Below are 24,052 nucleotides of genomic sequence, written 5' to 3'. Positions count from 1 at the left end.
TGTTGTCCATAATTACAATTGTGGATTTGCCAGAATGTGGAGATTATGGTTTTGGGCCACTGACTCTTGTGCTCTCACTGACCCATATTTACAACATGCATCCCGGACAAACCCTAACGAGGTTGTTGGACAACGATCTGTACCATTCTCTTGCACATATTTAGTGCAGTATTTTGTTCTAGTGTAGAAGCCATCCTACAGATCTGCCGTAACATTCTGCTACAGTCATGTTTGGATGATTGTCGGTCACTCTAGAAGTTCCACTTCCTTCTGTGTCACACTTTTACCACAAGCATGCACCGTTACTGTGACGACAAAATTACTGTGCAGAAACTAAGACTCTGCTGCACGCTGTGAAGAAATAGGCCAGCAGAACAGGTAGCGGTGTGCTACCAAATCATGCAGCACATCTCCATGCACTTGAGTGAATTCTGAGCACAGCTTCCCTCTTAATTAATATGTTTTCCTTTGTCAGCACAGTTATGCACATTGCAAAATCAACTTCCTAAACATTTTATCACTCAACAAAAACCATACAACAAACAGTGCAAAACAAATCTACGCTCTAAATGGTTGCCTGCAAACTTTCACACCACACCATCAAATACCCCCAAGAAAAAAGACTGAGTGTTTGCGATGACAAAAAAAAATAAAAAATGGCAGATCATCCACTTGCAACTTCGCCACCAGAACTAAGCTTCCCTGTGCTGAGACACAAGATGTGAGAGGTGGTTGCAGGGCAGTAAAATGTGCAACGACAGTACCGAATTTTCACAACATTCTGCTCAGTTTGACTAGTGTGTGCGATCACTGCATGCACAGGTCTTGCATAGTTGCACTACTAAGCAGCAGAGAACACATGTTGGCAAACAAGCAGTTCCAAGGTCAACCGCACCAATCTAATCACCAACCGATACGTGGAACCAAATTTCACTGTCACCTAGGTCAGTGTGTGCGGTCCGCACCATTTCCAACGGAAGCCTGATTCGAACAAACATTTAATTGAATGCCCAAGTCGGCTTTGCAACGCAACAAGTGAGGTGTCAGTGGAACTCTGTTTCATCACAGCTTGGCTGGCATGTAAGCAATGGAACGTGCCATGTTTTCACATTGCTCAGCTTGGCCTGACTTGACCAAGCAGCTCCGCAAGTTGGTTTGGTTGGCTGGCAGTTGCAGTAGGTTTGCTTCAGGCCACCAAAGAGAATCGTAGCATTGTCTTTCTGAATGTGTTAAGGGCAAACTGAGACTACTCAGTCCATCTTCATACAGTTGCTCAGCTTTTATCATTGCATGACCAAAGCTTGCAAATGTCTTCATGTGAGCAAATTAATTTGTAGAAAATTGGAGGCCTTCACAAAATTCCTGCAGCCAAGTGTCATTAAGTCGCATCACTGGCCCCAGATAGCGATTGGAGAAACTGTTTTCTAAAACTGCGTCCAATTATTTATTTATTTATTTATTCAGATAACCTAAAGGCCCTCCAGGGACGGTATTACATAGTATATAAATGCTTTTCGTACTGAAATGATTAAAAAAATTTGTACATCCAGTGTTTGGTATGTGCAGATTAGGTTAGCCAACCAGCTGCGACTTACATGACAGAGCCGGAAATGGCTTCAGCAGTTAAATATCAAGAATGCTAAACCATAAGCATCTTGCAGTTTCTTACTACCGTAGGTGTGTATGATGCAACGATTGCTACATCCTTTGCCCACTTGTGATGTGTTCACATTGACATGGATTACAGAGCAGCATTAGGGAAAACTGCAAAGAATTTTCCTTCTACTGCATCTTCCTTTTGGTCTACCATGAGAACTCAAAATTTTATGCAATAAAACTGCTAACGTAACTGTTAACAGAACTCAGATTGTTGAACTTCTGGCATTACTGTACAGTATTCTTTCCACCAGACTTTTCCATTGCAACCGCTCAAACATAAACCCTTATAGGCCTTAGATACTGCTTGATGAAAAATGTCACAAATGCACGAGGACTGCGGTCGCATGACGACCAGGAGTGACAGGCGGAGGCTTTTGCACACTGCAGCATAGCACAAGCCTCCGGGTGGGAATTCACACTTGGCTAAAGACGATCAAACAGAAACAAGCACGGGCAAAATCATTCCACAGGAGCAATTGCATTGCAAGCAACATTCATACAGGCAGCCATTCCAGACAGGTATTACTGCTACTGACATATTTGTTATCATTCTCTTTCCTGGACTTCACCTGCCATTTCCTCTTTGCTGCACCTGTCACTTGGCAGGTGAACATGGCAAACATGGGCAGTTCTAATAGGACATTCTGCAGCACAGTCGAATAGACACCTCAAGCCGATTGTTCCTTTCCAGCGTGCACACATCACGAACTGTGCCAGAGAGGAAAGGAGACGCCATTGTGCGTATCTCAACCATGTGCACCGCACCACGTTAGCCTTAGCAACACATACAAATGTAGTCACTGTGTGCAATGCAGACAGTGCGAGCTAAGGAGGACAAACACTAACTGTGTGATGGTCTCCAAGCCAGCACTCGACAGAACGTCACCGCTGGCCATCACATGTGGTGCAGCTCCACTTGTTGTCCAGAGCCTGAGCAGTTTCCTTTCTAGTGGCTGCGTGCAGCCATGCAGCACTCACAGAGTGTCCTCGCCTTATCACAGGTAAGGGAGCCCACAAGTCGGCCGTCTTCACTTGCGGCTGTCCCAGCACAGAACAAACCTTGGTTTTTACCGCCTGACAATTCACCTCACCAGTGAGATCTGTACACATATATGCATGAAGGACCTGTTAAATACAAAAGAAGAAAAGACAACATTCGTTGTACAACTGCCCAGTTACACACAGCAGCCGACAAGGCTACAACTAAACTTTCAATTGTACCTGCCACGCGGCATCCTCACAGCCAGCCAGCTAGCATGTGCTTGGGCACAAGTCTTGGGTAGGTCACAGATACAAAAAGTGCCGAACAGAAAAAAAATAATACATCCGTCTGTCACAGACATCCTTGTTTCAAGCAACATGCTGACAGCCATTTCCAGTTCCTGTGTCACAAAGCACTGTGGCGGGGGTCACACAGTCGTCAGTCCACACTGACGCACAACTGCCCATGTGGTCCGCTGGTGAAGGTGATGCAGTGGAGGCCATCGCTGCTCGAGCATCCCCCTATAAGTGGAAGAAAATGGTACAGAAAAGTTGCTCGACTCCTACCATGTGCCATTAATTTCGGCGACAACACAAAAACAGGCCTGGTTTTCACTGGCGAAGAAAGGTGGAAAAGTCAGAGGACACTTTAAAACTGACACATTACACAAACACAGCGAAATGATACTTTTACGCAGTGGCGGTAAGCCACTAAGTAGCAAGAAGAAAACTTTGGGATGTAAAAATATTCAAACTCAAATCTAACAATTATCAGTAATCTAACAATTATCAGTAGACTTATTGTACATTTGACTTTCAATAACTGCGCTTGTGTGTACATCTTACTGAATAAAGTAAAGCCTTACAGCCTGTGTCACCCTCGTGCAGAGTGCTCGAGTGACGCACTTGCGTTCATAAAACTCTACACATCGGCGCAGCTTCTAGCTTGTAATAACCACTCTTGCACTGAAGTAGAGCCCCATAGATCTGCAAACAAGGTGGGCACGAGGAAGTTGCCCGCCAACTATGGGCTGCTTTGTAATTTCAGCTTTTATTGTGTTGCGCCCACTGTTCGAGCGCTCTACACAAGGGTGACGCAGACTGTACATTTCATAGCCATCTACAAAACGCTACAATGTGATAAAACACATGAAAGGGACTGGCCAGACTGAGAATTTCAGATCCCAAAATGGGAACTAGGTATGTCATTTTTATCGGGAACAGTGCTTGGATAAGTTGAAAAATTACTTTCCAGAAAGCGAATGATGTGTAGTGACGTTCCTCGACAGTTCCGGTAACTGAGCCAGATCGACCACAACTGGTTCATTCCTTTCAAGTGGAACACTATTCCACCCTGCAATTACTACTCCAGGCAGAAGAAGAGTAGTGTGACAAGTGCTGCAGGGATGAGAACATTAAATATCGCTCACTTCACACCTGCCCACTTGGCCTGTGCTAAGCCACTGTGCACAATGGAGGTGCAAGCCAAACACGCTCTCAGTGTCATTTTCACTCTTTCTGAACAATGAGGCTGCCATGTTTTGAGAGGACACATGAAGGATGCATGTGGTGGATGGATGGGTGGATGTTAGGAGTGTTCCCTTTGAAACCAATCTGTCAAACTTAATGGTATTATATATAATTTTTTTTTGCTCAATATAAGTTCTACTGACTTCTACGTTTCACCAATTTTTAATCCTGAACTGCTATCCTCATGTCGCTGCCCTGCTTTGGAGGCACCAATTTTCAAATCACTTTTTGCTAACGTCTGTTGCAGATTCACTCATGTTACCAATTAATTGAATGTGTTATCTCTAAACCCTAGGGCTAGTGGTACGCTTCATGGGAGCTTTGGAAAACCTTGGAACTTGTGATAGTGAACAGCGGGCCACTGTCTCTGATTAGCCATAGGTTGTTAAAAGGGTGTTTAAACTGTTAGATATCTGTGCAGTACTTGGTGTCATGTTGTGATCCACTCTGCAACAGGTGTTAGCAAACACAACAGGTTTTGCGCCGTCTCCCCAACAACATCCACATGAAGTCATTAACAAACTCTCGTCGGGTACGGCCAGGGGTGCAGTGGACCTGGAGTCTTCACTTTAAAGAGACACCGTGGACTAACAAAAGTTGGCCTATATCGATAGGGTTCTGTGCAAAAAATAACAAAACAACCACTCCCAATAAAAACAGAGCTTTTATAAGCTTAAAAAAGATTAAAAAAAAAATGAAATACATGTGTCGCCATCACCGGCCAAATTTGTAAGTAAAATGTGCGCATCAGAACCAATTTTCAGGTGCGGATCTCAGACACTACATTGCACTGCCACTACTCACTTCAAGATGGTGGTAAAGTGTCCTTTTTGGTAAGGACATGTGTTTGAATCGATTGGCGGCAAAATTTTAAAATTCATTTTTCTCAGTGATAAATGCTTACCAGTACCTCTTGCTGGGCTAGTTGGTGAAACATTGTGTAACAAAAGATAAAAAAACAGCGCCAATTTTGACACAAACCACACAGAAAGACCACCACACAGGGCAGCGCCCGTCCTGTCTAGTCTTTTTGTGTGGTTTGTGTCAAAATTAGTGCTGTTTTTTTTATCTTTTGTTACACAATAAATGCTTAATTTGGGGCCAGACAAATGTCAACATAACCAGAAAATAGAATCAATTTTTACTGACAAAAATAACTGAATGAAGTTGTCCTTGGTGTCCCAATAATTCAGTTAAACAAGGTTTGACATAATCAACCTCGACATAAATAAATACAGATGATTAGTACTTCAGCCCAGCACTCCTGTAGGAGTCGCACAACAAACAAAAATGCCAAATTTTAAGAAGTGTGCTGAGGTAGCTGCACAAGTTACCTATCTGCACGAACACTAAATGACAGTAACATTGGTCCAAACAGACTGCAGGCCAGAGCATCATTTGTAGGTTCCGCTCGCGGGTTCTCACTCAAATCCCGCGCCCCTCCCCGCAAGTACCCTCGACCACCCTTCCTCTTCCGAGTGGGGCCGGGGCAACCGGGCTATGCGGTGGGGTTATTTAAGGGGGGAGGGAGAAAAAGAGGAGACACCACCGATCTGCCAATCAGCGTTCGAAACATAGATTGGCTGGTTGGTGTTAGCTGGTCGAGTCGCCATCACTGCGAAACCGAAACTAAGCGGTTGGACTGCTTGTCCATTCCTCGTCAGCTCTGCCGCTGCATGCCACTGTCACAGGTGCGTGCGCTGTGAGCGACTCTGCAGCACAGAATTCAGGTTTTGAGTAGAGGCTATTTCGACGATCTCTCACTGCATGGTCACATCAGGAAGCAGCCTCCCTTCGGAAGCCCGTTTGAATTAACCTTGCGAAACACATAGCATCTGAATCAGACTTCCATGGGCGTCGGCCGGGACCGTGATGGCAGTTCGAATTATCCCGATTTCCGAATTAACGGGGGTCGAATTAATGAGCTTTCACTGTGAAATGTGAAGAGCCACTCACTCACCAAACCACCATCAGCAAACAGCCACTTCCTCAAGATTCTGCGTTTGGGAGGAGGCAAAAGTTAACGCCTAGAAGACCTTGGGCCTCGTGGCACTGGCATGGGGCATGCTGCTGGCAGTGGCAGAATTGCCGGTTGGTCCCGCACTGCTGCCGCCGCCACGCTGCTGCTCCTTCTCCCGCTTGCGCCGCTGATGCTCCGCAATGCGGCGCTCCCGCTCGGCCTGGCGCTTCTCGCGGATCGCAGAGTCCACTTCTAGCTCTGCCTGGTCCTCCCAGCTGGCCTCCATGGCGGCCAGGTCGTCGTCCTCCAAAACGCCAAGATCTGCACCCTGGCATGGCAGTTGGACATGAATTCTAGCACCCACGATGACGTGGAACACTAAATAATGCAAACTGACCTTGTACACCCCAAAGATGCTTTACTAACGGGCATCGACAGCAAACTTAAGGGGGGGAGGCAGCTTTTCAGAATTTTTTTTTTATTTCTTGATGTATTTACATAATTTTTTTAGCATATTAGAAATACTTTTAGGACTACTCTCACCAGATTTCACTGTTACATCTCCAGAGATATAACATCCAGAGATATAACATAAATTGTTTTCTAATTATATATTTTTCCTCTAGCTCTTCTGTTTGGTTTGGTTTTGGTCTTATGGGGTTCAATGTTTCAAAGCAACTCAGGCTATCAGGGATGCTGCAGTGGAAGCTCTGGATAGTTTTGACCTCCTGAGGTCTTTTATTGTGCACTGACATAGCATAGAATACGGGTCTCTAGCATTTCATCTCCATCGAAATCCAACTGCCGCGGCCGGGATCGAATCCGTGTCTTTCGGGTCAGCAGCCAAGCACCATAACCACTGAGCCACCGCAGCGGAATCTTCCGAAAATACTGCAGAGTTAAAGAATGTGGCAGAAAGCTGGTTCAACATTCACCATGTTCCTGCTGGTGTGCTACAGGTCAAGACATTCTTAGAACTTTTTTTTCCACAAGGCACAAATTTTGTTTTGAATTTCTGTGATGCAGCATCTTTTGACACATCTAGAGTGAGAAGGAAATTTCATACAAGAAATTTAAAATTCACAAATATGAAAAACAGCAGAAGTCTTGGCCTGCAGCATGGCCTTACAAAGGCAACAAAACAAACGAGGTCAAAACAGATGATAGAGTTGTGAAGAAATCTGCTTCACAAGTTGAGCACCTATTCAGAAAACCGAAACAGAGAAAAATGCTGATTGCTTGTGCGTTTCCCCACAATGCACAGCTGCCGTGGTTCATGAAACAGCTTTTTTAGAGCATTTTCCGGCCGATTTCAGCAATTAAATTTTGGGACAGCATAAAAAACGAAGCATACAAGCGAACACAATACTTATCCAAAAATAAATTTTTGGCCATTTTTTGGAATTTCAAACCCGCGTCTTAAGTGCAAGCTCCCCTCACTGAGCCATGGTCTATTTTTAACTGTCAGTAACGGTCCCAATAGGAAGTTGAAGCGATCACCAGCAGCACAAGAATACTTATGCTTGTCTAGAAAACTGATATCACAAGCTGACAAATTATTTGCAAGTGCTTTAAACAATCACCAGCACCAATGTCATAGTTTGATTGGACAGAGACTAACTGCAATCAAGCATTTCCAAACAAGGTCATATTTTGATTGGCAGCATGGTTCAGCTGTATTAGTGAACAGATGGGCTTTCAGCTGCATAGTGTATACACGTGATTGCAATAGTACTTCATTAGACGACGACTGTCACAAAATGCAGCGCACATTTGTGAACTCGACGCAATGTGAACAGGGGCATGCCTGTATACGCTGTCGAATCTACAGGAACAATGGATAAGAACTCTGCGATTACTGGAGGCAAGCGCGCAACCTTGCATGTGCTAAGTTATGCCCTTTCCACATTGCTCGGTGATTTGGCCAAAAAGCACCACGATAATGCTAAGCTCAAGTAGTATAATGTGCAAAAAAGTTTATATGTAATGCAACATGTAATAGATGGCTTGACCTAAAAACCTATTGTAGAAAGCCGATATGAAACTAGAAAAAAAAAGCAATTCTAAATATTCTAAAAGTTGTCAAGATTAAAACTTCTAAACGTTCCTTTCATGGGCCCATTGGAAACTGACATGAAAGCACAAAGATATGCAAAAACCAGGCTGGTCTAAAAATGTGCCGCTGAAAGAACAGGGGAGGGGAAACGACTTGTTAAGCGCATGTACTGAGGAAGCCAGCAGATGCCACACATGAGGGGCACAATGGGAGTTCCCCAGTTACTGTGGAACATACCTTGGCGCCATGAGAGGTGGCTCAATCACACTCACGGTCACTCGCACTCATATCCACTCACTCACACTCATGTACACTCACACTCACAACCACTCAATCCCACTCGCACTCACCATTCACCCACACTCGCACTCATATTCGCTCACACTCACAACCACTCAATCACACTCACAACCACTCACTTGCACTCAAAACCACTCACTCACACTTATGTCTGCTCATACTCATGAGTCACAACCATTCACTTACGCTCATGTTCGCTCACTCACTTTCACTCACTGTTTCCTTGTTTGCTGACAAGGGAGGGGATGAAAGATTTAATGCAGCAGCCGATTGTGCACGTGGCTTCCCTGGCACAGCCTTGGTCACACTGAAGTGGTGGTGAGCTGCGCGGGGCTCTGTCGGACTCTTTAGCCAATTTTCACAGTTTCGATGCTGTAAGGAAGTGGTAACTTATCACGCATCTTCAGTGTCCTGAACGAATGTTACGCACGTATGCTCCTGCGCTTGCTGCTGAAACAATGAGTACCTGTTTAGCTTTAACCAAGATGCTTGGACACGTTTTTCAACGGTCGGTGTGTAAGTAAAAATAATGGTTTTGCTTGACAGTGATCTTGGACGATGTGGTTGTTTAACGTCTCAAAGCCACCCAGGCTATGAGGGACGCCGCACTGGAGGGCTCCGGTAATTTCGACCACTCAAGGTTATTTAACGTGCACTGACATCGCACAGAACACGGGCCTCTAGCATTTCGCCCCCATCGAGATGTGATCGCCGTGGCCGGGATCAAACCCACGTCTTTCGGGTCAGCAGCCGAACGCCATAACCACTGAGCCACTGTGGCGGCGCTCTTGGACGGTGTCTAAGTATCAATATTGGGTTTGCCTCGACAGTGATGTGTCCGTGAGTCTGCATGGACACATTGGAGGCAAGTGGCGACTATGGACACTTTTTGTGGCATGGGAAATGGAGACTGTTTTTTAAAATATCCAAAGAGGTCATCACCAAAAAGGAAATGGCTGGAATGGGCGCCAAGTACAGATTTGCCTTGCGGAAAATGGTTCCAAAAGGGAGTAGCCATTATCAATCCCTTTGCAACAGCCTCCTCTGCTTACTTTGGGGCGTAGTTAAGAGCAGGATAGGGCTGGCTTCGTCTAGCCAGAGCAGGTATGCATGACAGAACTGTGGACATGCGGCGTGCCGTGCAGTACGTTGTCTGCGCTCACATAATCGCTGTCTGGAGGAGGGTTTAGAAACCACCAGTGTTTTCGCCTGAGGCTAGTGTGTGGGGAGACCACACGCACATCTGAGTGGGAATAGGAGGTGCTAACACTGCACCCAATTATTGTTCCGTAGTCCGCCGCGTCTTTGGTTGATGAAACGTCGTCCGTGGAAGAATGCATATGCAGCTAACTTGTGAGCCACTTTGCAGTGCATGCCCTTCTGAAATGGTGGGCCGTTACTGGGAAAAAGCCTCACACAAAAGTTCTTAGAAGAAATCGTAGTATCCGATTCAAAGGATTCCTCATGTCCACATATAAGTGCGCGCAGAACTGCTGAAATCTGAGTGTACAATCAGAAGTTAGACCACTAACAGTAATTTAAAGCACAAAGATAAAAAAATCTCATTTCACAAGCCCATTTCACTTGCCTAGTGATGAAGATTGGGTCCCACAAATCAGAACCATGCCTTGCACACATGCAGCGGAAGCTTGCATGCAGTTGCTGACATGCCAGGGAAGCCCTCAGCAGCCCAAATTGCCGGCGGCGTGCTAGTCCCAAGTACATGACGCTGATGGTAGCCTTTTCATGATGCTAAAAAAAACGGTTTTTTGGACTCTGGGGAAATCGTGGGGGACTTAAACCTTAACGCCTTCCTGTTCCACAAGCACGGTCCATTGTCAAAACATGCCGGCACCCTTCGAGCTGTTTATGAAAAGCTCCCTGACAGCAGACTGGACAACAGTTGCTTGCTTTTGAGATGAGAACGGCGTGACAATAATTATTTTTCACATTTTCATAAATGCTTTACTGCATGCATACTATCAGGAGCATCGAAGCAGAACTGCTCAAAGGCGACAAGGGCTTTTGCGCTGTGCGTGGTTTGGCTGGTGCGGTTGTAGCGTCTTCATGTTTTTGTTTATTTCAAGGTTGACCTGCACTGACCAGATTTAATTGTTATAACCGATAATTCGCTATGACAGCATTGCTATAAGCGGTTTATTTTACCACAGAACACAAGGTATCGCTGACGGTGCCACGACTGACCATTTTTATATCCATATATTGTTATAACCAGTAATGTTATAAGTGGGTTTGACTGTACATGATAGAAACAGGAACCTCTGGCATTACCAAAATGAACGCTTGGTTTTCATGCCGTTTCCAGGCTGAGCCGAACTTGTGCAGTTCATGAGCCGGGCCAAGTGGGTCAGGTTCTCCTCATGGGTCCGGTCCAATAAAAAATTTACGCCCAGAGTAGTGCTCTACAATGCACACACCCGGGTACAGAAAAAACCTAAGCGTCCGTTGCAATAGTCGAGATGCCACCTTACGCTTTATAACAGCAAGCATCGGAACTCAGCATATATGAGCTCGAGCTGTGTAAAAGGCGTGATGACAGACGTCTGTCTTTCTAGCAGTGGCAATTAAAAATTCAATCAAAGAATCTGACAACTCGTAACGGCTCAATGCTCCCGCAATGGGCCTGCATGCATGCCAACGGTGAACTTGTAAGGCAAACAGCAACTATAGATTGCCTTTCCCGCGCCAGCGGAATCTTCAGCATCTTCGGTCTGCTTCGGTCATTCAAAGACACCGGCACATTATCTTATGCTGCCTCGAGCACCTTCGGCAGTGAATATTTGATTCCCTCAGCTGTCAGCAACATTAAAGTAGCTAAGCCGATGCTGTCGAAACACGCGACAAACTTCGCTGTTGCGTCCATTCACAACTCAAATCCACTCGCCACTCACATCCACTCACATCCACCCACATCCACTCATAACCACTCACCACTCACATCCACTCACTCACACTCATGGCCACTCACACTGAAATCCACTCAATCGCACTAACACTCACATCCACTCATATCCACTCACTCACACTCATGACCACATGCACTCACATCCGCTCACTCTTACTCACTCACAACCACTTACTCACACTCACGCTCATGACAACCTACACTCACATCCACTCACTTGCACTCACACTCATGTCCCCTCACTCACTTACTCACTCACTCACTTAGCCATTTGTGTGAGTGAGGCGATATGAGTGCACTCATGAGTGAGTGTGCCGACCTATGCTGTGGAACCAGCACATAAAAGATCACATATCGCTAGCGAGGCAAGTAATACACTCAGACTAATTCGTAAAACACTGCACATGGCAACGTTTTGACACGAAGCTTCTGAGGCACAAAACTCTGAACAGACGAGAGTTGGAATATGCTTCTACCGTTTGGAATCTGTATCAAGCGTAATAACACAGTTACAGGAAGCATTACAGAACTTAGCGACCCATTCCATACTAAGCAACTGCATGTGAAACTATTACAGAGCCCCAAAAAACTGCGCACCTTTGAACATGCCAATAACGAAGTTGCATTACTTTACTTCAATATTTCTTCAAACTTCACCATTGCACTTCTACCCTTCGGCTTAGGCAAACTTGCCCTGTTTCAAATCTCTTTCTAAGAACTGACAACCTGCAGAAAGAATCTTTGCTGTTTTGCAGGAATAGTGCAAATTCTTGCCTCTAAATTTAACTATGTACAGAGCTTTCACACAATATCGTGTCTATTAATGACTTTGAAGCTATTTGTGTGGCTTTATCTTTTCTATAGGCCCGTGCCTTTGTATTCTGTGTTTAGCGCAAGTGCATCGTTTCATATCCTCCTTATGTAACATCCCACAGTGTAACATCTAACGTTACGTAACAACCCACATCCCAAAGAGTCGGGTGGAACCGGCTCTGCGATGGTGGCGTCGTTCACGCACTTCTTGCTGTTCACGCAGGTGATTTCTTGCAACGCTTTGTGCCAATATTCTTGTGGCAATCGGCCAGCCTGCTCTGAAGTTACGATGGTGGCAAATGCATCATTCCTCTGACCACCTTGGAACCTGAAAGAAGATATTGACTGGGGACAGCGTACCGCCACTGCCTTTGGATGCTGCGAGCTTCCAGTCAACAAACCCTGGGCTGCCGACGAGGACTACAGTGCACAAAAGGCGCGACGCTTTAGAGCATCGGTGGGGCGTGGAACCGGCTCTGCGATGACGGTGTGGTTCACGCACTTCTTGCTGCTCACGCAGGAGATTTCTTGCAACGCTTCATGCCAATATTCTTGTGGCAATCGGCCAGCCTGTTTTGAAGTTACAACGGTGGCAAATGCATCATTCCTCTGACCTCCTTGGAACCTGAAAGAAGATATTGCTACGTGGCGGCCAGCTGAAGAGACGCGATGATCGATGATCGATGGCAATGAGATGATTTGATGGCTGCTGGCCTAGCGCGAGCGCTCCTGCCCGCGCCACTGCACAGTTCGTCGTCTTCTTCGTCACACTACCCGGGGCCACCGAGCGATCGTCCCGATCGGTGACAGAGAGACGCGCGAAGTGTTTACGGGCTTAAGAGGATTCTTGGACAGGAACGAGAAAGGGGTGAGGTGCTGGCCGCCAAGATGAATGAGATGACTGCATGATTCCTGGTCTTGAAGCTTCCGGGCCGCAGGTCGCCAAGAGCCGACGGTCGAGGTCCCAGGACGCGCCGAACGGCCAGGGCAGGGGAATGGTGTCTTCAGATGTAAGCGGCGTCTCGGGTCGGTGGGGTCGGTAGGATAGGTCCTTGCATCGTGTTGAGTGGTCTGGGCGGGGGACGGTGCGGGGGGGGGTAACAACAACGGCGAGGTCGATTCGTCGAGCGACTCACGCCAAGAACTCACGTCTGGCAACCATGGCTGACGCAAGGCGCCGAAGCTCCCCGAACCAGGATGCCGATGGTAGCCCGCAAGCTCCACCAAATGTTACGTGGCGGCCAGCCGAAGAAAGAGACGCGATGATCAATGATCGATGGCAATGAGATGATTTGATGGCTGCTGGCCTAGCGCGAGTGCTCCTGCCCACGCCACTGCACGGTTCGTCGTCTTCTTTGTCACAATATTGACTGGGGACAGTGCACCGCCGCTGCCTTTGGATGCTGCGAGCTTCCAGTCAACAAACCCTGGGCTGCTGACGAGGACTACAGTGCTCAAAAGGCACGAAGCTTCAGAGCATCGGTGGGGCGTGGAACCGGCTCTGCGATGACGGTGTCGTTCACGCACTTCTTGCTGTTCACGCCGGTCAGTTGCACGAATTCCTGTAGCGCCTATCCAGTTTTCACTCTGCCGGTTCCACCCCTGTGCCTTTTGCTACTATTCGCTCTCGCACAGTTTGCGGCACTCTTTTGAGTCGACAACGGCGTCGTTTTGTGCTTTTGTGTCGGCTCGCTTTTTACTTGTTGGTATTGTTCATTTGTGGAGACGTAGAGTTGAATCCGTGCCCTAATGATAATATTCTGCAGCAACTCTTGTCTGGGCAAAACGAAATTAAAGATAAATTAGTTGCCATGGAAGCGCACCAGGCAGAACATAAGACAGCCATGGCATTGCTCAATACACGGTTAACTACACTAAAGTCTAGAATGACCAAACTTCAAGAAATTCAAAATGTTCTTACGGACTGCAGGACGCAGTTCGAAACGCATCAGTCTGAGCTTTAGTCGTTATTCACTAAAGTCGACGATCTCGAAAACAGGAGCAGATGATGCAATCTTAATTTTTTGCATTGATAACGAAGAACATGAAAGATTTGCTGTGGCTGAAAACAGCGTCTTGGAAATCTGCAGGAAAGATTTAGGCGTTGATCAAGTCCACATATAAAGGCTCACTGCCTTGGGAAGTTCAGCGAAGGAAAAAATCGACCGGTGATTGTATGCTTCATGACATACAAAGATAAGCAGGCTGTACTTACAAATGCTAAGAAGTTAAAGGGCAAAAGTGTTAGTATTTCTGAGGATTACTCTGAAAACGTGAGAAGAAAAAGAAAGTATTTGTGGGAATACACCAAAGAGCAAAAAAAAAGCGTACTGATAAAGTGCATTTAAAGTACGATGCACTGTATTTGAACAAAGTAAGATATGTTTACAACGAAGTGCTCGGGCAGGTCATCAGGAACAACTGACAGCAACCATCAAACCAATGTAGACTTCCATTCTTGATTGTGAACTGCCAAAGTATTAAAAACAAAATTGATGAATTTTCAAATATGGTTGACATGGTGAAGCCTTCTGTGATTTTAGGCTCAGAGTCATGGCTGGATGCTGATATAGCTGACAGTGAAGTATTTCCTGTTGGGTACACATGCTATTGGAAAGACCGCGATGGTCGTGGCGGAGGCGTTTTTATTCTAGTCGGTAAACACATTTATTCCCGCAACGTTGATTTTGATGTTGGTGAAATCGAGGCAGTATGGGTACAAATCAGATTGCAAAATGGAAAAACGGTGTCGGTATGCTCATTCTATAGACCCCCAGGTAGTCACACAAATGTCCTCTGCAAATTCAAAGAATCGGTGGAAACTATTAATAGCGACTGTTTGACCATCGGTGGCGATTTCAATCTGCCACAAATAAAGTGGTCAGAGCAGGCCCCGCTACCTAATATCAACAGCGGGTCCGGAAAAGAAATGATGGAGATTAACAGCTCCAGTAATATACGTTGTGGGGCTAGTTGGTTCATACTCAGACTTCTTTTATGCGCCTTTTTGTGTCGTCTTTCTGTGCGCATAAAAGAAGTCTGATTAACAGCTCCTTTTCACTAACCCAATTGGTCCAGGAACCCACCCGGGGGAACAATGTTTTAGACCTGGTGCTGACCAACGAACCCACGGCAGCACGGTCTACCTTAGTATTACCGGGTATAAGCGATCATATGGTGGTTGTGTGCGAAATGAATTTACAATATGTAAGGTTCGCTAAACAGGAAGAGCAACGCATGTAAACGTATGTGAAAGCACGCACGGCAGAGATCTCATTTTTACTAGATAGGTACTTGGGTGTGTTTGAAACATTAGCCGAATCTGAAAGCGTGCAGGAATTGTGGAACACATTCAAAACAAAAGTTTTTGAGCTGCGTGACCAGTATGGGCCGTCTTGGGTAATGACGCAGCGGCGCAGCAAAAGCAAACCCTGATGTACAAGAGAGGTACAGAGAGTAATCCAAAAACGAAAAAGCGCTTACGCTGCCTTCAAAAAGAATCCTTCAGTAAAGCAAAAGCAAAAATTGGAAGCCATAAGTGAAGAATTGAACACCGTCCTTAAACGTGCGAAGGATACATACTTTGACTCATTTCATTTACGCGTCAGAGAACACCCCAAGGAACTGGGGCAGCTTATCAAAAGAAAAGGTAAAGATGACGTTTCCATTCCACCACTTGCCGTGAACGGTGACATTAATGATGGAAGCCTAAATAAAGACGAATGCTTTAACTCGTTCTTTAAGTCTGTGTTTTCTGCCCATAGTAATGAACACCAAACACTAGTTCATCCCGGTATAGTGCTCGGTGAGCCAATGGATGATACTGTTATCGATAAACACGGCATTGAGACAATATTACAACGCCTCGATAAGTCCAAAGCCACCGGCCGTGATAGATTGCCATCTGCATTGCTTTCGGCTTGAGCGAATTCTTTTTCGAAATTCTTGCACATTATTTTTTGTAAATCAGTGAAAGAGAACGCTCTGCCTCTAGACTGGAAAGTAGCAAATGTTGTACCAGTGGACAAATCAGGACCTCGGAATGTTGTTAGCAATTACCGACCAGACTCTTTAAAAGTGTCGCTTGTGAAGTTCTCAAGCATGTGTTTTACACTAGCATCATGCAACGTTTGAATAAATACTCTTTGTTGAATCCTCAACAGCACGGTTTCCGTAGCGGCTTTTCTTGTATTACCCAAATTACAGAATTAACCCATGACATAGCAGGTGCTTTAGATCAAAGGATTGTTGTTGACTGTGTATTCTTGGATTTCAAAAAAGCTTTTGATGTTGTTTCCCACTCGCTGTTGAATGAAAAGCTGCCCTGGTATAACATAAATGAATTAGTTATTAAATGAATAATATCTAAATTTAAAAAGCCAACAGGTGATTATAAATGGAGAACAGTCGAATGGTGCAGGTGTGTCTTCTGGTGCACCGCAAGGGTCCGTTCTGGGCCCACTGTTGTTTTTAATTATGAATGACATTTGTGATTGCATTTCCTCTTGTGTACGACTATTCGCGGACGATTGTGTGATGTACAGGCAAATTACTAACCCAAATGACTGCATCCAATTACAGGAAGACTTAAATAGGGTTGCTGTATGGTGCGATACATGGGACATACAAATTAACCTAAACAAAACAGTAGGCATGTGCTTCACTAGAAAAAAAGACATCTCATGAATATGCTTATAATATTAATGGAACAAATTTAAAATAATTGACGGAGCACAAATATCTAGGTGTCTACATAACAGCCAATCTCACATGAATCGACATATTGATTTTACTGCTGCTAAAGCCTGCAGAGTTTTAGGGTTCATCCACAGAAACACAAAACGGTTGCCTGCTGAACAAAAAGCACTGTTATACAAGACGTCTGTCCGGTCTGTATTTGAATATGGGTGCACAGTGTGGGATCCAAGGAGAGTGAGTAATATTCGTAAATTAGAAAGAGTACAGAACATGGCACTTCGCTTTGTCTTCAACAACTACTCAAAGAACTTCACTGTAACAACTGGAAAAGACAGTCTTGGCTGGGACACACTTGAAAAACTAGGAAAAGTCCTTCGTCTGAAATTCTTTCACAATATCTTTCATTCCAAAACAGGTATAGAACCCGGTCGGTACATGCTGAGTCCCAACTACATTTCTTCGCGTACAGATCACAGGAACAAGGTGAAAGAAATATACTGTAGAGCAGACCTCGTCAAAATGTCATTTTTTCCCTGGAGTATCTGGGAATGGAATCGACTTGATAGTGCTGTTGCAACTGTCGTATCAAATGACTCTTTTGTTTCTATGCTGAATTGATTCCATTGTTGCATATTTCTGATTGTTGATGTAATTCCTGCATTTACGCTCTTGCCTTGTATTTTCCTTCCTCTCTCCCCCCACTGTAATGCTGTACAGGTGCCGTGGGTACACTGATAAATAAATAAATAAAAGCTTTGTAAATAAAAAAGAATTTCTCACTAATTTTAAAACACAGAGAAAGGGGAAAAAAAAAAGAGGAGGCTGGGTGTGAGGCATAACAAACACGCTTGTGCAACAAATGCACCTCATTGATTAGTCATTAAAATTTGGGAAAAATTTCAAATTACCCCACAGCTAATTTCACCTTGTACAATAAGTGCACCTCACAAATTAGCATCAAGTTTCCTAACAAGACAAGTGCATTTATTGTGCGAGTAAATACGGGACCTTCCACAATGATGGCGCAACACCATGCAATCAATGGATGCTCACCTGGTAAGGCAGCACGGCTCGAGCGTCAAACTTGAGACGACTGGAGAGACCCCCGCTGGATCCCGCACCCGAACCTCCGTGTGTGTCTTCAGTGCGGGGCACATACTGCAGCCGCACATGCAGACACAGTAGAGAGGCAACGACACAATTAGTGCGACTGAAAGAGTTACTCGGCAACATATGAGGACCTGATATATACTTGGGCTACTTTCTCCACAGCCTGGTTTCAATATGATCCAGAGCTGAGAAGTTGTCAGCTATAGCATGTGTTTTTAGCACCATCAGTGCTACACGCAATGAAGACTCTTTTGTCCATTGTTTCTAGTCTGTGGACTGCATGGAAGCTAGCGCTCACCATTACACCATGAAGTTACATTATGGATTAAATGTTAATCCTTCACTGATAATGAGCTACAGACATCAGAAATCCCATTACGAAAATTCATATCGCTTCTTTCACTAGTACTAAACATGTGCGCTCCTCATTAAGGAACTCTCATTAGGGACTGGTTATTGTGATTACCAGCTCAGCATAATTAAAGTCACGGTGGTGACGATAGCCTTGCTGCCACTTGGCTGGCTTTCGACCAAACAGGTGGCCCTTGTACACCACTGTCAATCCCCTAGCCCTATCTGGATATGTGACTCAAGATTCAAGATGTAAAATACCAAAATAAAAATACAATAGAGACTGTAGCAATGTAAACACTGGCTCAAGCGAACCAGAGTTACGTTACCTTCTGGACTGTGGTGAAAGTTTGTTCTGTAGCTTCCATGGCCTTAGCACTTTAATACACCGCCCGCCATTTCTATCCAGAAGAAATTTTATCTGCCTAAAGTTTCTGCAGGCCTGATGGACGCAAAGTAATTTGTTTTAAAATGTGAAATAGTACACACTGTTGAACACGTAAAGGAACAGCGCAGCTGAGACAGGACGAAGGCCATAGACAGACACAGCACTGTCTCTCTACTCCCTTACTTAACCTATTCAACATGTACTAACTAGCTCAACAATGTTCCCTCTTGAAATACATACTGTTAACTTTCTGTGTGTGTGTGTGTGCGCAACTGTAAAACCCATGGGAATACTTGAGAAATTGCAACAAGCTTCAGAGCAATAAAGAAAATGGGCACTGGATGGAAGGACCATGCAATCACTTATTCTATTTGCAGAAAGGTAACGCAAGAAGCTGAGGATAACTGACACAATAAAATCAGTCTGTATGAATTTGTTTGAGTAAACAGCACTTATGATGTGGACAGTGCTCAATTAATCTGAAGTGAAGGCATCATCGTTAGTTATAACACACTCTAAAAAAAAAAAAAAACTGTGAATCTGCATGCAGTGTGCGTGCTTGTTTACACAGCACCTAAAAGGGTTCAGTATCAAAAGAACACGTGGTAAACCGGCTTTTTACTCAGTTCGTACCTCCTCTGTGAGGCATGTTTGACAGCCCACACAATTTGTACATCAAGCATGCGATGGCAGGTAGCATTGCAAAACCACTGAGCATTCTGCTCAAATCTGCTTGCTAGGCTATGTGTTCAGGCGCTGCCATTGACATAGGGAACTTCACTGCAGGTTCCCTGTAGCATGATCTCATGACGAAGTACTGGACTAATCTATCCTGACAACTTTTCTTGCCAGATGGATATCTTTTGTCATTCTTAGAGCATTAATACCCAAGCATTAGTGTCACCAGTGCTTAAACTCTGGCTCCATCGAAGAGGGGTTTCTGGTGATTCAAGCACAAGTGGAGAGGGAAATAAAGAGAAAGAGTGGCTGGCAGCCTGTTTTGCACATCATTTTATACAAAGTGAAGAAATCATTTTAAAGAAGAGATCATTTTAAAGGTCGTTGTTTGCTCAGTTAATGATACAGACCTGAAAGCAAGCATCTTGTGATCTGCCAGTGTGCTCGTTGTTGTTGTGTAGACTTGGAGCTGAGTGGCCAGCTCTGGACTGACATGCGGTGTGAGGGCAAGGGGTGCTGCCGATATTTTTTTCTCCATTTCAGGTTTTATAAATCGTGTTAATGATTCTTACTAAAAACCATAGTGAAAATTTTGAAGCGATAGAGAAGAAATTTTCCGTCCACCTCTGACAACAAGAGCAAAAAGCGCTCACCTGCTTCCGATTCGTGCAGGCCCTACATTCTAGCACAGGGAGCCTCGATCCCCTATCGATACTGTTGGGGTTTCTGAGACACCAACCCGAAACACCCCTGAATTTAAGCCCCGAGTGCCACAAAGGGAAAAGCAAGAGAGATAACCATCATCTCCACAACTCACAATTAAATAATAATGAAAAAAGTGACACCACTGTCAAGTGCGCAGAACTCTACAGTCGAATGATGTGACGCAGCCATAGGTAAAAAACTCCAGCTAGTTTCAATTTCAATTACTTCAGTGCACCTGGTGACAGGAGGAGAGCCGATATTTAAAAATGAATCATTCAAGCACATGCACGCAGCCCAAGAGGCTGTGGTGTTGGCCAAACTGGCTGAACCATCAAAGAATGAAGTTCCTTTGTTTTGGCCTGCAGTGGCTCGAATCCCACATGGGGATGATGTTTCTTTCATTTGGGTACCGTTGCTATGACGATACGGCGCTCCAGTTGGCTTTCCTTCGGCCACTATGGAAAAATTGGCGCTGACACCTGGATTGGCTGGACAATGGTATATGTAGGATGTTTCCTATCCCTGATGCGGCTATACACTGCCTACCTTCTTCTGTCGGATGTTGGTGGGTGCCATGTCTTTGAAGAAGTCCACGTCATCCTCACTCTGTGAGTCCCGCCTCTGGTCCCCACTGCCACGAGTGCCAGTGGCAGAGGGTCGTGCACTGGATGGACCATTGCCAGCTGCCGCATGCCTTTGGGCTCCCGGAGCTGTTGGTGGGATCAAACCTCCGTTCCCCGCAGAGTCCACTTGAACAGAGATGGGACCATCGTCTTCATTCCAGTCCCAGCTCTGCAGGTCATCTCCCAGCTGCTGCATGACGCATGGCTGCAAGAAATAATGGCAGGCTTCAGCATGCGAGGTGTCGATACCAGTGAAGACAGCATGTAATGTCCAAGAGCTCTGAAAGGCTAGCCAGCATTTCACAGTTGCATCTAGTTTTGCCTTTTGCACGCCTTGTAATAGTCTAACAAGTACGCTTGTGCCACACGACTACGAAATCAGTGTGCTGCTTTAGCAGCACCATAACAGGGTACAAATTTCTCGATTTATTTCCAGTATGTAAGTCCAAGCTCATCTTATAGCAACGAAATAAAGTAGGCTAGGAAAGTTGAAAATGTGTAAATATGGCAATTCATACACGGGTATTTGGAACAAGTAAGCCCACTCTGTATATCTCACATCGGATCACTCGTGCTCTTTTCAGGTCGGTACTTCAATGGCCATTCAGTCTTTCAAGGTGATATCACAAATAGATTGAATTCCGTGCTTCACGGCCAACCGCAGCGCCTGTGTTTGCGCATCTTGCACCACGGCAGTATCGTCGCTCGATCAAGCTTACAACAGAAATGAGCGCCCTTACTGCAGCTGACAAGGTAGCACCCAGGCAACAAATCTGAAACGAAACTCTTAAGGCGCCAAGGTGGCACCTTCACCGCGTGTCTAAGTCGGAATCGGCTGTTAACGATACCGAGCGTGTAGTACCTCCAATCTATCGTCACGAAACTCGGCGCTTTGAATTGAGTCACGAGGAGCTCGCGCGGGGGTGGTTGAAGCGAGGAGGGTACGGGTGAACACAGACGCCAGTTAAAACATCGTACCTTTGCGTCGTGAGCCGTGAGGTAGACGGGCAGACCGACGTCGGACGCCCTGCGGCGCTTGCGGAAGCAGCACATCGCCCGCCGTAGCACTCCGAAGAACCCGAGCACCACCTTCCACACCTTGGTGGCGAGTGCCTTGGCAAAGTTCACCATCGTCTCGACGCGTTCGCTGTGCTGATAGCGCAGCTGCTACACGTGAAGACGCCGTGGTAACGCCGAGCCGGAGGCCATGCGAAGGCGGTCGGATGCGATTAAACGCGCACAGCACACTACGGCCTGAGCGTCGTCGCGGCGTCTTGAATAACAGCGGAGATCGTCATCTTCGGCATCACACGGTGCAAGCGCTGCAGAACTCTCACAGGGATGCACGGTGTATGTGTATTCGTCGTAGAAATGCCAGTGAGGCTTCCTTCGATTTGGAACCACAGTTTATTACCTCGCTGGCTCAAACGACGAACCACAACACCGCCGAAGAATTCCGTGCAGGTGTGCAAATCACGACTTGCGATCAGAAATTGGAACATGTGCTCGAACCGCCATCTAGACACAAATAAGCTTCGATGGCCTCGATCGTAACTTACGCCACAGTTGTCGCGCCTCAGAGCATTTCGACGCGGTTACTTTTTAGTGCATCTTGGGCAGTCCGTCACAGTAAGTACCTACAAGGCACATTCATCCAAATAATCAAACGAATCCAAAGCAACCATACGAAGTAGTAAAGCAGGATATATAGAACTTTATGTACCGCCTGAAAATGTGTCAGGATGGCCGAGCGGTCTAAGGCGCCAGACTCAAGGTTACCAGCCTTGCCCGTGGTACGGGTAGTGCGAGACTTCTGGTCCACGAATGTGGGCGTGGGTTCGAATCCCACTTCTGACACAAATGTTTTTTTGTTTCCGTCTCAATTTTTTTTTTCTGTGAACTTGCCGTTTTTGGAAAGCGGGCAGAGCTTGCAGTGAAAGACGAGAACGAAGATAAGCCCAGCGCGCGCATGCACTGGACGCGTCAGAGTTCTCGCCCTTTTCTGGGTTCACGAGGGAGACAGAATGAATGCTTAGGGTGCAGGATTACTTTAAATTTGCTTTAAATTAGTGCAAAAATTGCAGCGCGGTGTTTCCGACGCCACGCTGTAATCGACAGATCGGTTCATTCATTTCGTTTTGCTCGCAGCTAAATTAAAAATTAGTAATAATTTTTTGTTTATGAAGTAAGCGAGAAACTAGCTACTGCAGTCGGTATGACACAGCTAGGATCTGAGCTTGACGCAGGCAGCGTTCGCGTCGTTCTGGTTCTGCGTGCTGTCTCCATTCGGATTTACAGCACACGAAGACGCGCTGGAACACGGGCTTTCGCACACTGGCTTCCACAGCACGTTGTGCATGGTTTTCTTTGAAAGTAGCCAAGACTTATTTAATTTCAATGCAGGAATGGATTTAACGGCTAAATGTGCCACTTTTCCAATAAATTCTGTCCGTTCGCGGTTACAACACGCGCACGTAAAATGCTTCTTTCTGATAAATAGCTCGCTTACTCGCGCTGAAATTTGACGCAGAGTTATCACAAGAGAGTATTTATGTTTAAATAGCGCGTCTCGATTTGCTTGATTCGATAAAAATTGGAAATCCGCGTCGCCTGCAGATTCGGCGACCGAAAGCAGCTTTCGCCTAAATGGTGCTGGTGGCGCCATCTAGTTTCCATCTAAAGAACGGTAGGGGAGGAATGAGCGGCTCATTTGAAGTAATTTGAAGATATGAAGATGGTTTAGCGGCTGCTTTCCATAACGTCCACCACAGGGCGGTGCTCTAATAGACGCACCGTCTTAGGGCGCCTTGATATCCGCGCGCTGGCTATTAAGGCACCCTAAACTGTCTCATCTGAACGTCGGCAGAAATTCAAATTGGCTCAATCAAATCCGAGACTTTCGAGTTAGGAGACAGGGACACGCCGCAAAGATCCGTCCTTACCCATTTTCTCTTCAACGTAACCTTAAAGAGGCAGAACACTGAATTTTAAGGACCCATTTTTTTTTTGGCCCAACGGAAAGCTTGCTGTCCAAGGTGCTATATTGCGCAATGGTTTTATTGGAAACACTATAGGAAATTTTTACCGAGAATTTTTAAATCAGTGCATGCGCCGGTTTTTGCGTACCCCGATGTTGGAAACCATGATCAGCGTGCACGATATAGCTAGAAAACCTTACCCTAGAGAGAGAGAGAGAGACAGAGAGAGAGAGAGAGAGAGAGAGAGAGAGAGAGAGAGAGAGAGAGAGAGAGGGGGGGTTATTGATAGGAAAGGC

At 45.7% G+C, this 24,052-nt stretch overlaps 1 protein-coding gene and 1 non-coding gene across 2 annotated transcripts; one reads left to right on the top strand and one right to left on the bottom strand.

The window, feature by feature from the left end:
* Positions 1-497: 497 nt before the first annotated feature.
* Positions 498-22,535, bottom strand: LOC144128208 (uncharacterized). The gene is made up of 5 exons (XM_077661426.1): positions 21,757-22,535; positions 20,702-20,983; positions 17,977-18,081; positions 6,131-6,458; positions 498-3,162 (listed from the first exon to the last, which is right to left on the bottom strand). The coding sequence occupies exons 1-4, from the start codon at positions 21,907-21,909 to the stop codon at positions 6,198-6,200; spliced, it is 801 nt and encodes a 266-aa protein (XP_077517552.1). The 5' UTR covers positions 21,910-22,535; the 3' UTR covers positions 498-3,162; positions 6,131-6,197.
* Positions 22,515-22,635, top strand: TRNAL-CAA (transfer RNA leucine (anticodon CAA)). The gene is made up of 2 exons: positions 22,515-22,552; positions 22,590-22,635. It is a non-coding gene; the product is annotated as a tRNA-Leu (tRNA).
* The last annotated feature ends 1,417 nt before the right edge of the window (positions 22,636-24,052 follow it).

Source organism: Amblyomma americanum, chromosome 4, assembly GCF_052857255.1.
Source record: "Amblyomma americanum isolate KBUSLIRL-KWMA chromosome 4, ASM5285725v1, whole genome shotgun sequence".
Lineage (NCBI taxonomy): Eukaryota > Metazoa > Arthropoda > Arachnida > Ixodida > Ixodidae > Amblyomma > Amblyomma americanum.
The sequence above is the reverse complement of the archived record's forward strand: the minus strand, read 5'-3'. Positions and strand labels throughout refer to the sequence as shown.